Consider the following 12,980-nt stretch of genomic DNA (forward strand, 5'->3'; position numbering starts at 1 on the left):
ACACACATATGTTCTCATATTCACACCAGAAAAAACAGCTTGCAAACTCCTGAAAGTGGAAAAAGGCAACTTGCAAATGTGCCTTTGTTTTTTATATGCACCCTCCCACCCCACCCCTATATTCCCCTTCCCACCCCAAGTAATTCCCTGTGTCCTGCCGCAGCTGTTCCAAACTAAATATTCTTTTTGTTTGTAGGTTTAAAAGATTATTTTACACTTGTGAGTGAAAGAAAAGAAAAGAAAAGATTATCATGGGAATGAAATTCCCCTCTCTCACTGAATCCATGAGAGGATAAATGGAAACAAGCTGAGAGGAGATGCAGATGAAAGATTAAACTATTAATACTGAGAAGAAGAAAGATATGATGGTTCAGTGGCAAAATGGAGGTGAGGGCAGCACATTAATGAGCACATTCAAAGATAAACTATTCTCACCCCCACCCCGCCGCTTCCACTCTGTCTTTTTTCTTTAACAACTTCTCTGTCTTTTTAGGGTTTTTTGGTTGGTTGGTTTTGTGTTTACAGTGGTGAAGTTCTTCAGCAAGAAACCAAAATGGAGACAAGAACAGCCTTCTCTTGAATTAAGACCCCTCTTCTGGTTTCCTGCCTGTCCCTCCCCACCCCCTCCCTGCCCTGTGTTGCTAAATGTGCTGAAAAGAGAAGAGTAAGCTTAGAATAAACCTAACAAACCAAAGGAGAAAATGCTAATAATAGCAAAGAGTAAAACCCAAACCAAAAAGACCACAGCACTCCTGTGTTGTCATTGTCTGAGTGTCTGTCCCTATCTCTCTTGGAGGCTGCAGGCATCAATTTACATAGTACAACCAGTAAATGAGGTTGAAGAATCCAAAGGTGATTGGAAAAATGATCCGTGACCACTTGTCAATGGTGCTGACATCTGCCAGGTCTGGGATTTTGAGCTTCAGCTTAGATGACCGCCGGCGGAGACGGCAGTTGGCACGGTTGCGGGTAGCGGCATGGTGGGTCAGTGGGACATGGCGGTCTAAGGTAAGGTGGTGGCCGAAGCCATCCCGAGAGGCCAGCTGCTTGCGGAACTGGATTCCTGAGCCTTCAAAAGACATGACAGAGTTTCGAGAGTCACCAACACTGCTCATCATGTCTGTGGCCAGCAGCTCATTGTTCATCTCCAAGGTGCTGAGGAGAATGTTGCCATATGGATCAACCTGGAAGGGGGGAAGAGAGAAGGCAGTGTTAACAGGGCACACACCAGGTCAGATTTATCCTTTATGTCACTCCACTGACCATAGGGATAATTTGGATTATTTTCTACTGTAACAACAACACTGGTTGGGTCACCTGCCAGATGTTGAACCTTGGACTTCTGGATTGGAATGCATGAGCCACCACTGCTGGACACCAGGAACAAGCTACATTACCTTGTAACAAGCTAATGCAGCTCTGTAATGTATTCTGTCAATACAGGGGGCAAAGTGCCACCTGGTTCATGTTGGGTACCTCTGCATGGTGTCCTCAAAGAAGAGGATGGTGCCTATGGGAGCAGGCAAATAGAACAAACATGGAGTAGGAATTTCCTTTGCACTTCAGGAGGAGAGTAGGCCCTCCTGCCCCCCCCCCATTTGTGAAGGAGTACACGATGGTCTAGCACCAGGGAATGAGGGGACTAGGTTCACCTCTCACAAAAGGGAGAATAGCCCCTCCTAAGCCCACTCAGACTGAATGAAGATAGAGCATCTGCTTTCTCCAGCGAGAAAAGAGGGAAGGAACCAACCTGCTCTCTCACCCTCTTCTCTTCATACCGGTGGCGCTCGTTGTTTGCCTTGTTAATCCTCTCACTCTGCTTCTTCTGCTGACGAGGGCCACGCCCAAAGAAAATGTAATTAACGAAGGCATACTCTAGGAGTGCCAGGAACACAAAAACGAAGCAGCCCATGAGATAGACATCAATGGCCTTGACGTACGGGATCTTTGGGAGGGTCTCCCGCAAGTGCGTGTTAATGGTGGTCATAGTAAGCACCGTGGTGACCCCTGCAAGGAGAGGGCATGTCTGTTACCAAGATGGAATGACTCTATATCATCCTCTCTTTTTGCTCTAACCAACCCCTCTGAGCAGTGCCAGAGAGAAGATGTGGGAGCCCTGGCTGCAGTCAGACAGCTCTCACATCTTCCAGTTACAAGGTCTTCCAGCAGTAGTAGCTGCAGGAAGTGGTGAAAGTAGAAAGATAATAAGAAAGATTATAGCTGCTCTATGTCCTAAGTCTTGCTACAAGTCACTACAGGAAATAAAACAGGAGTCAGTTATCCAGGGGAGCATTGGCAGAGGAGGCTTAGAGTTGAGTATCACCAGCATGACCTGTAACCATCCCTTCTGGCTTTTCTGTGCCTTAGTTCCCTAGCAGATTCTTTTCCCCATCTTCCTCTGTTTGGTATGGCAGAGAACACCATGCTTTCACCTTCATCCCTCACTCTCCACTCTCACTGTCCTTTATGACTCTGAGGTCTCTTTTTTTTTGTATTTGCCTCTCTACCCCTCCTATTGTCTCCATTTCTCCTTGCCTCCTTTCCACTTTGCTTACTTTTCTAATTGCCTCCTATTCCTTTAGCTTTAGCCACTTCCTCTCCCTTTGGTCATTTCCTTCCCCTTCAAGCCTGCTCAAAATTTTCCCTCCTGAAATAGGCTTCCTTCAGACTAGCACCTTCCGTTTCTTTCCCTCCAACTCTGTCACCAGAATCCTGATTCCTCTTGCTTATTTTTGTGGCTTTGGGTTTTTTTTCTCTTTGCTCCATCCCTTCTACTGTTCTCCCTTCTCCTTAGTCTTTCATCACTGCCCGGATGCAGGTCACTGACAGCCTTTTTTCAATGAGATATACCAGTAATAGGCGTGTGACTTTTCTGCTGCCTTTGAGAAAGTAGACTGCTACCTCTATAACTTTTTCTTCTCTCCTCACTTTCATAGTTCAGCTCTCTTGGTTCTTCTTCTCCCTTGATGATCATTTGTTCTCTGTCCCTGCATCTTCCTTCATCCATCTCTCAAGCTCTTGGCAATTCCCTAAATTCTGTCCTTTGTCTCCAGCTTTCTCATTTAATTTGGTGTGGGTCTCAAGTCTTTCCTGTCTCTATCCTCAACTTCTACTTATTTCTCCATTTTCATATTATCTACCAGTCTCCTGTGTATCCAGCTGCCACCCCACTCAATGTTGGCATAACCAACCCTCTTGGATCTCTGTTCTTCATCTCATTTCTTTCCCTCCAACTCTGTCACCAGAATCCTGATGCCTCTTGCTTATTTTTGTGGCTTTGTTTTTTTGTCTCCTTGCTCCATACCTTCTACTGTTCTCCCTTCTCCTTAGTCTTTCATCACTGCCCTGATGCAAGTCACTGACTGCCTTTTTTTCAATGAGATGTACCAGTAATAGGTGTGTGACCTCTCTGCTGCCATTGAGACAGTGGACTGCTATCTCTGTAACTTTTTCTTCTCTCCTTGTCAACAAGCCAGTTATATTTGACCCTTCCTACCTCATATCCTCAAAGCAGAGACTGAACTGTGATTTAGAATCTCACTCTTTTTAAATATCCACAACTTCTGCTCTTGGGGCAATGCACTTAAACACTGACCCTCAAGAGATGCTGACAGCAGATGCCACTACATCTCTAATATTTGTAAGCAGAGGACTTCTATGTCTACATTTGGAGACTGCCTCAAGTAAAGGTAATCCAGTGTTTAGATATTTAGTTTGTTCATTTATCTTATTGCCTCTTGACCAGGGACATTGCACACTAAAAGAAGTATCAACCTAGTCATTACAATAACTGTAGATGAAGTCCCAGATACCAGGATGTGGAGATGTTAGGATAAGGAACTCTGCATGTTTGAACTGCATCTTTCAGCATTCATTGTGATTCTGCTCCTTTTGATCAATTAAGTGACAACAGAAAGCTCAGCACGTGTTTATTGTGATCTTTGGTTCTTTAAAAAAAAAGAACATAAACAGCCTACTCTCCTAGCCCACCCCTTCTCCAAGGAAACCCTTGTGGGGCATATCATGAAAAGACCTACCTAATGCCACCCGGGCAGCAGAAGCATCATAATTGATCCAGAATGAGACCCAGGAAAGGATAGTGATGAGGATAGAAGGCATATAAGTCTGTAGGATGAAGTAACCAATGTTCCTTTTAATCCGGAAACTCAGGGACAAACGGAGATATGAACCTGCCGATCAGATACCGAGAAGAGATGTCATTTGGCAGAAGGGCCAAGGCTGTGTGTGTAATAAGGAGGCAAGAGCAGGAAGAAGAATTACCCAGGAGTCATTCTGGTCCCTCCCTCTTACATGCAATAATAGATAGTGGGGAATCCTATGTATTTGTCCTTCCACAGACGATGCAAACTCAGTCACTTTCAGGAAGAAGCTCTTTGGAGCATACTTATTTGGGCCCACAGGTTTGGGTCTTTAACCACCAAAAAGCAGGCACCAAAAGAACACAGGTTCTTCCTTAAGCAGTGGAGGACAGAAAATTTCAATTCTTGGGTTCCATATTGACTCAGAAAAATAAAAAATAAAGTCTACTCCAATATAGTGTAAAACTGTATGTTAGACATCCTGTGCAAACTCTGGACTGTACCAAAAGGATTCTGTCTGTCTTCACAGCTGAGATGGAACTCCTAGTACTAACACACTTATCAGGTCCATGGTTAGATGGGAGCCTTTGAATGTAATAGGGCTGATTCGTCAACTTTCTTGCGCTATCTCTTCTACAAAATGTCTGTGTAGATGCACATCTCATTTTCCCATGTAACTTCCACAGAGGCCAATCCATATCGGGAAACTGCACACCAGACGTGCAAAAATCTGTAATTGTTTAAAATTGTTCCAATTGCCTAGCTAACCTTCTAACAATCATCATCATCATCTGCACTTTTATAGGGTTTTCCAGTGCCCAACACAATGAGCCCCTGATTTAAATTGTGGTCTATATAATGGGCATGGTGTTTTCTTACTAGTTAAAAAAGGCTGTAATCAAAATTCAAGCATGGCCAGCTTTCAAGATTAGCAATAGGTAAACCATCAGATGGGCAGTCTCACCATGTCCTTTCATCATGAACGCAAACAGATTTACTTCTCATTCAAAGGCTGCACACCTTCTTAAGGAAATATTATTCATGTTCTTGTGATCTTTATTGCAAATTCAAGAGCTAGTTGGAAACCACCTGGAAAGGGAGGCTGAAGTGAGAACCTTCTGATGAGACCCTGCTTGAGGGAAGTCAGCATTATGGCTAGTAACCTGGAGGATAACTTTAACAAATGGCACTATTTACTGCTTGCTATCCAGATTCTAAGGATCCTAAAAATCAGAGTCAGTGGGCATAAAAGAGAAACCAAGTTTCCATAGGGGCATTCAAGATTAGGACCCTTGTCTTCAAAAATCCCAGGCAAGTGCTTCAGCATCCAAGTCAGAGAAGCAGTCACCTAGACTTTTTCCAAAAGAATAATTACATGTCACCTTAAGCCTTTTAGAAAGAACCCTACCTGTGGTGAAGACCACTTCTCGGGTGACCAGTCTCTGCTCAATGATGGTGAACTGGGGAAGCTCCAGCATTTCCATCCCAGTGACAGCTGAGTCATTTCCTTGCCAGAAGAACACAATGTCATCAACCGTGTAGCCATCTGTAGGGGTGGAGAAGACAGGGGCAACCTGAGCTGACAAGTCGTGGCAAGCAGCACTTCCATTTTTATAATGCTTTTTTGTTTTTACTGAATTTACCCAAACAAAACCCATTTATCAGTAAATAGTAAAAACAGGCTCCTCTTGGGGGAATTTTATCCTTCCCCCGCTTAGTAGAATAGCTACCAGGAGAAGGGAAGAAATGGCTAAGATACCTAGTCCTTCTGAGATTCAGAAGTAGAAGATGAAGATGGGGATTGGCTCTCCAATTTGTGGCCTGTGCCCCACAATCCTTCCTGGTTTGTGTACATCAGAAGCTTGTGTTAAAAGCAATATGTGCAGCTTTTCATTCATGAGGTGTCTGCAGGGGGAGATCACATATTGCTTTTTTGGGTAAGGACCATGAAAACAGAATCTCTGTATAAATAAAATATTTGAGCAAACAATGTGGTGAATTAAAAAATATCTAGAATTTAGGGCATTTCCCTAGATTCTAGACATTTCTACTTTGGTCAAAATTTGACCCTAGAGTAGTTGACAGTATTTTCTGGGAAGCTGAATGCTTTGATTAAGGAGCATTACTAGTATTACTAGTGGCAAGGAGGAGCTGGATAGCTCTGAGGGTCCATAATGACCTAAAATAAATACTCCCTTAGGTTCGATTCTGCCCTGTGAAGGGGAAAGATGTGGCATGTACAATCACAAAGTAACAAGTGCTAAGCAGAACCTGGAGTAGTGTCAGGCACAATCCTGCATTTGCCAACTTGTAGCAAGAGAGAGGCCATCAAGGGAAACACACAGGTAAGTGTCTCAGTAGCATGTTGATCACATTTCTTTTTGCTGCCCTATTTTTACCTCAGAATCTTGAGACTTAGGTTTTCTCTATACACAAAAGTGAACCCAGATTAAGGTAGGGTGGGAATTCAAAGAACAACTGTTTTTTCTTAGTGACTTCATATGTGGATATTCCTTCCACTAGCAATGGTGTTAATCAGGAACAGTTTATCAGGGATGATCAGGGAGGAGCACTTCCATGTGTAGATGAGCTCTAAGAGGAAGTGTAAAAGGAGATTTTATTTCTCATTGCAAAAGACTAATTCTTAACCTTATTGTATCTAAAGATAACCTTTGCTCACAACATGCACTGCAGCACAGGAACCTTGCAGAGCATAGCCCTGCTTAACGCTGTTTCACTTAGCGCTATTTTGCAATAACACACATTTTAAATTGATACCTGATTCCACTTAGTGCTCAGTAAGTTTTGTTATAATGCTCACGGTCGCCATCTTGAGTCATTAAAAGCACTTTCAGTTACCATCTTGGGTTGTCAGAAATTTTCAGTTTCGCTTAATGCTCATTTCACTTCACTCTCAGTTTTTCAGAAACCAGTTAAGAGCTCTAAGCGGGGGGTTGCCTGTATTAATACTGGCAATATTCAGGGAACCAGCTGGGTGGTTTGCTGCTTGGTGTGCAGATGTCCACAGGCACCATCATGACCTTATGGTAGTGCTGACTTAAGCAATGGCAGTAGAGTAGCCACAAGTTAGATAGGTCATAAACTCTGAACTCCTCTCCCAACCCTGGAAGCATATGGCTCCTCCACAGCAGAGTTTAGGTGTCTAAAGGTGGTGCTAGGGCAAACTACTAAGTCTTGACCATTATTTGCCCATTATTACATGTATTCAAAGGTGCTAACATTTTTTCCAAATATTGGACCAAACTCACTAGTGGGGTAACATGGATGTTCCTCAGTTGAGGATCTGGTTCACTAAACTAACTGATGGCCTTGTGTTTCTAGATATTGGGGATGGTGCTCCTGCCAGATGGTGCTTCGCTATTTTTCCCTATTTTGGGAAAAAAAGGATTGTCACTGTTGAGGCAGATGAGCTAGGGCTCAGCATTCCTGTTACTCAGCACAGCCCTGCTCCCACACCCACTGCCAACTCCCATTGACTTGAATGGCACAGGGTCAGGTCATAAGGTCCCAAAGATCCACTGAGATTCAGGTCAGAAGGAACTGTTAGGCCACCTTATCTGATTTTCCTAGATTATAGGCAATTGCATACCACCCAGTCACCCCCTGCAATGAATTGAATAACCTGTGCTCATGTCTGGCTAAAGCAGATTTGAAGACAGCAAGAGACATCAAAAGTCTTCAAATCCACTACTCTCCTTGTTAATTGATTACAATGGTTAATCCCCCAATTGTTAAAAATTAATTTCTTATTTTTAACTTGAATCTTTCTGGACTGAGCTTCTGGTCTCTGGCCCTTGTTCTGCTTTTTACCACTAGATTAAAGAGCGCTTTAGAACCCAGTGAATGCTTCCCGTAGAAGTACTTATAAACTACAAGCAAGTCACCCCTCGTTCTTCTTTTTGATAAACTACAGTAGTTGAGTTCTTTAAGTCTCTCATCACTGTAAACAGTAGTTCTAGCCCTCAAGTCATTTCTGTGGATCTTACCTACACAATTTCCAATTTTACAAAATCCATCTTAAAATGTGGACCTCAAAATTGGACAAAACATTCCACTATTAGTTTTACTAATATTATATATAGAAGTGAAATTATTTATTTACCCCCTACTGTCCTGCTTTACCACACCAGCTGTTTTTGCCACTACATTGCAATGGAAGTTAGTGTTAAGTTGCTCATCCACTATAGCCCTTACATCTTTTTCAGAATCACTATTTCCAGACACACTCCGCAATAGTGTAGGCATGGCCTGTATTCTTTGTACCTACATGTAGAACTTTTAATTTGGCCATATCCAAATGCATTTTGTTTGGATGAGTTACACTTATCAAATAATTCAGATTGCTTTCTCTAACTGTCCTGCCATGATCTTCCCACATCACTGGGCATGGTTTTTGCAACAAGACCATATTATTACAGACTTAGTGGATTAGAGGAGGAGAGGCTAGCAGAGCTGCAGCTGGTGATAGGACTGAAGGCAGAAGCATTTTTCTGGAACCACATCCCAAATGGTTCTCAAAGTGACATGCTACATGATGCAGAGATGCACCACTACAGTCTTTCTCCATGCAGTCAGTCCAAACCATGTTTCTTTTCTTTTGGCTGAGTTACAGGTGGATAAATATTTATTAGATTTACATGAATACTTAGTTGATGCCCCAAATTTAACCTATCTTGCAGTTGGCATAAGCAGCTGTGGTGGACATGAATGTCTTCCAGATTGTACTTGTGTACTCTGTTTTTTAAATCCATTTCTGTGTCACTGTGAATGAGCTATTTTGGTGGTTTTTAAACCTTTGTTTATGTAGCACTTGGACATAAAATAAAGAATACTACAATTCCAGAGCTGTGCTCCTGACATCATCAGTCATATTGGCATGCAAATAAGGAAGTAAATGAAATGGAGCCATTTTGATTTCCAATTTGCCAAATACATAAAAGGCAAAAGCGTTCAGGAGATAAATGTTGTCTCTTCCACCCTCTGCATGAGTTTTACAAATACTGCAAAGAAAACCAAAGTGCTGACTCTAACAAATTGGACTGATAGTACTCCATTGACAGCAAAATCATGAGATGGGGAGTTGTGGGTAATTCTCTGCCTCCTGTTTTCTTGGTTAAACTGCAAAGTATCCTCAAAATACTGAGAGGTGCCAGATACGATATGTCATTAGTACCACCAGCAGGACCTAACTTACATTCCATTATCCTGGGACTTACTGACATAGAAATAGTTATGAGGCAAGATGGAGGTTTTACATTGTGGATGCAGTGGGACCATTCTTATAGGAAATACAAAGTAATCACTACATCACCATTATGGTGAGACTCAGCATTTTGCACTATTCCTGTTGGAAACCATAGTGCATTTTTTATAAGAAAGGGATAACTACTCACCTGGCCATGAAATGGTACTGGTGTTAAGGATGGCTTCACAATGGAAAGATTTTAGTTCCTGCCCTATTGCTGGAGTCCCATTTCCCCACACCGTCTTGACTTTTCATTTCTGCGTTTTCACCTGTGCCTCTCATTCTTTAAGTGGGGGACTGAAGCAACCAGGCTAGACTCTTTCCTTCTCCCCAGCCCAGGTACAATATATGAGATAATTGGGTATGGCACTCACAGGGCCCAGTCTGGGGCAGAGAACAAATGCTACACAACTGGGGTGGGAGAATGGTGAAGATGATGGCAGGTCTCAAGCAGCTCTGAGTGAAAAACAGCATGGAGTACACATGGGTGGAGGAGAGGAAAGCTGAAATAACATGCAGGGGATCCCCTGTTTTCTCCCTTCTTATGACGTATGCAGTACTTCTTATGGGGACTGGGAGGGATGGAAGTGGAAGGCACGAGGCATACGCACAGCTCTCAATTTCTAGTGTGCAGTTCTGTTGGTCCAGAGGGTATCTCCTCAGATCCATCATGCAAGCAGCTGTGGTGGTGATTCTGAAAGGGGAAAAAAATAAAGGAAGATATGAAAGTCAGGCAGCATTAGGGGCTGCTGTTTCCATAGTAACCGGGGAGAGCCGTTGTGGAGGAGAGGTAGGTGTATGGGGTGGAGGACAGAACACATTGCTTAAACCTTACCCTCAGTGGCCTGGTTTAATCTTTCATGACTCACGTCATCAAGGCTGTATCTTTAGTAAAGGTGCAGTGGGGTGAGGGGAAGGCATAATGTTTTCTCCTCGTATATAGATGGAGAGAGAGAGACAGAGACAAAAAAAGTAAGAGTAGGCAGAGCTATGGAAATGAGAGGGAAAAAGAGATGCTTCTGTTTGCAAGAGAGATAATATATTTGTCTTTTATATTTATGTGTATGTTGATTAAGTTGCTCTGCAGTGAGGTATGAGGAGGAATAATTTATCACAATATCTATCTATCCTTCCATCCATCCTTTCCCAGTCCCCATGACACGCACCCTATTCTATTGATCTACCACTCTTCACCCTAATCCATCTCATCTACCCTTCTGTCATGGGGTCTGATATCCAAATGCTACTATCTGGACCTTTCTTTATAATGAATTACATGTTTCCTTGTCTTTCGGTTCACAATTCTGCGCACAAATTTGGTGTAGCCCAAGCAGTTTGGAATTTGGGATTTTGATGCAAGTGTGCACACATGTCTTTTCCTAAACACACACATATGTATATTTTTTTCACCCTGTCTTGATGTGGGGCTGGGAGAGTCCATGAGCATGTGGCTGTCCATTTGAAAAGGTGTGGGTGAATACATTTGCATGCTGTGTGTCTATGCAAGATTTCTGGAACAGAGTAAGTCATCCTGTGGCATTGGCATTACCCCACTCTGTCCTTATACACACTGGAATTTCTCCCCTTCACCTAATCTCCCAGTCTTCTTCTAATGCAATCTCCTTTCCATGCAGCGTGCATGTGTGAGAGTAGCTAGCAGGGAAGGATCAGTTCCCTCTCCCCTTTCTCAATTAACCATCTGGAAGGCATTAATCAAGCAACACATTTTTTATGATGCAGGCATAACTACTGAACTGTTAACAGGAAAGCTTTGTTATCCTTTGAGCCTTGTCATTGGGCAGATGGAGAGACAACAGAAAATGAGACTCAGATCAATCCAAAAAAATCAATAAGGAAGAGAAAAGAGCTAGAACAAGAGAAGGGAATTGATAAAGAGGTAAAGGGGGTTAGGGGAGGCAAAGGAAAGAGTGATAATACTCAACTGAGTCATGGATGCACATGGAGGGGAAGAGAGAGCACGCGCATCAATGAACGGCTGTCTCTTTAAGAAATCTTGCATGTTAAATTTATCTCTCTGCTGTCTGCAAAGACTGTTTGTAGAAGATGAAGCTTTGAGGAGAGCCTTTGCCACTGCCTGCTGTGCTATAAATAGACCCAAAGAGATGGAGGGAATTTATATATATCCTCCCTGGGTCTAGATACAACATTGCAACTAGCCTGGAAGGAGCTTAGGTAGGAAAGGACCCTTAACCCTTTAAATTAAAAGCTGGTTTAAAGGGGGAAGGCAGTGCAATCCAGTCCCAAACAATCACAGCAGAGTCTACATTTAATCTATTGTTTTCATGGTATTCAAGATTCGCACCTCCAGTAAAAGAGCTGAAAAGACAATTTCTCTCCAAATCCGAACAAGTTCATTAGAGTTCATAAGACATCACAAGGGAGCAGGCACAATTAATACCCATGGGGGACCCAAACCTCTTTAGGAGATGCTTGGGGTACAGAACAGTGGCCAATGCAGGCATACGCCAAGACGGCAGATTTGTGGCTGGGTATGACTCATCCCTACGCTGCACTCAGCACACATTGTATATATTATACCACACCCATGGGAAACAGCATCCACAAATGCATTCTTTATTTTCCCTACAGTGTAACCTGTAAAAATGTATTAAACAAAGATTGTCCACCCAATTTACAGGACCTGGTAGGCTAAAACCTTGCATAGTGTCCAGTCCAAGATCACTGTCTGTCTAGCTTGCCTAAACAAAGGGCACTGAGGGGAAACATGCTCTGATCTTGGAGTAGGCTCACAGCACAACTCCAGACTTGCATCACAACTCAGCCATCACCTGCAGTGCTGGTTTCCAATAAAGAACATGGCATGGAGTGCTAGGGATGCAGCACTCCAGAGGCCAAATCATGTCCTTGCAGGTATCAGCATAACTCTGGAGCTGCACCATTGATTTGATTAGGTATATGTTAGATTTATACCAAGGTAACTTGTGCAGGATTTGACCTTCCAAGTCAGACCAAATAATGTCTTTCCATTTTACTATTTGGGGATGTTTATTCCTGTGAGGTAAACAGAATAAAGGTTATATTGGTTTCAGAGTATCAGACAATTGCTCCTCTTCCTTACAAATAAAATCACAGGTCCTTGACTGGCCAGCAGGTGTGTGACCTGCTGACTGGCTACAACCAGGTAGTAAGTTGGTCAGCTGTGACCTGTCCTGCTCACCTCCCATGCTGTGATGTTACCTAAGTGACTGAAGGGAGAGCAGGTGGACTCAGAGTTCTGCCCCAGCAGCTGGTGGGGATTCTTTTGCTTTTCAAATGTGTGTCTTGGGGTCCCTCTGACTGTGCCATCTGGACTCCATGAAACAATTTTTACTCCTCTCCTCAATTACTGTAAGTGATGGTACAATCAGAAAGGTGAATGTTCATATCAAGGGTCAGCAAATTAATGAACGCAGCTCAGTCTGAAGGGGGGCTGCTGCTTGTCACCTGGCTGCCACCACTACCTCCCTCACCAGTAATTCCATTTTTCACTGCTTTCCCCAACTGCTGATTGTTGCCACCATCCCAGTTTGGCAGGCTAAGTAAAACTTCTTTATTGAACAGAGCAGACAAAATGGAAGACTGAGCCAAATGGG

At 43.1% G+C, this 12,980-nt stretch overlaps 1 protein-coding gene across 2 annotated transcripts in view; it reads right to left on the bottom strand.

Annotated features, from left to right (window-relative positions):
- Positions 1–601: 601 nt before the first annotated feature.
- GABRQ (gamma-aminobutyric acid type A receptor theta subunit) overlaps positions 602–12,980 on the bottom strand; it is a 182,059-nt gene continuing 169,680 nt past the window's right edge. The window contains exons 5-9 of one of the 2 annotated variants that reach the window (XM_019521405.1): positions 9,978–10,060; positions 5,509–5,646; positions 4,038–4,190; positions 1,763–2,007; positions 602–1,184 (exon numbers count right to left, since the gene is read on the bottom strand). In XM_019521405.1, coding sequence (XP_019376950.1) covers positions 807–1,184; positions 1,763–2,007; positions 4,038–4,190; positions 5,509–5,646; positions 9,978–10,060 — 997 coding nt within the window. In that variant the 3' untranslated portion in view covers positions 602–806. Of the gene's footprint in view, positions 1,185–1,750; positions 2,008–4,037; positions 4,191–5,508; positions 5,647–9,977; positions 10,061–12,980 lie in introns of both variants that reach the window. The other variant, XM_019521404.1, reaches the window with a different exon arrangement.

Source organism: Gavialis gangeticus, unplaced genomic scaffold (assembly GCF_001723915.1).
Source record: "Gavialis gangeticus isolate Ggan-Ray unplaced genomic scaffold, GavGan_comp1, whole genome shotgun sequence".
Taxonomy (NCBI): Eukaryota; Metazoa; Chordata; order Crocodylia; family Gavialidae; genus Gavialis; species Gavialis gangeticus.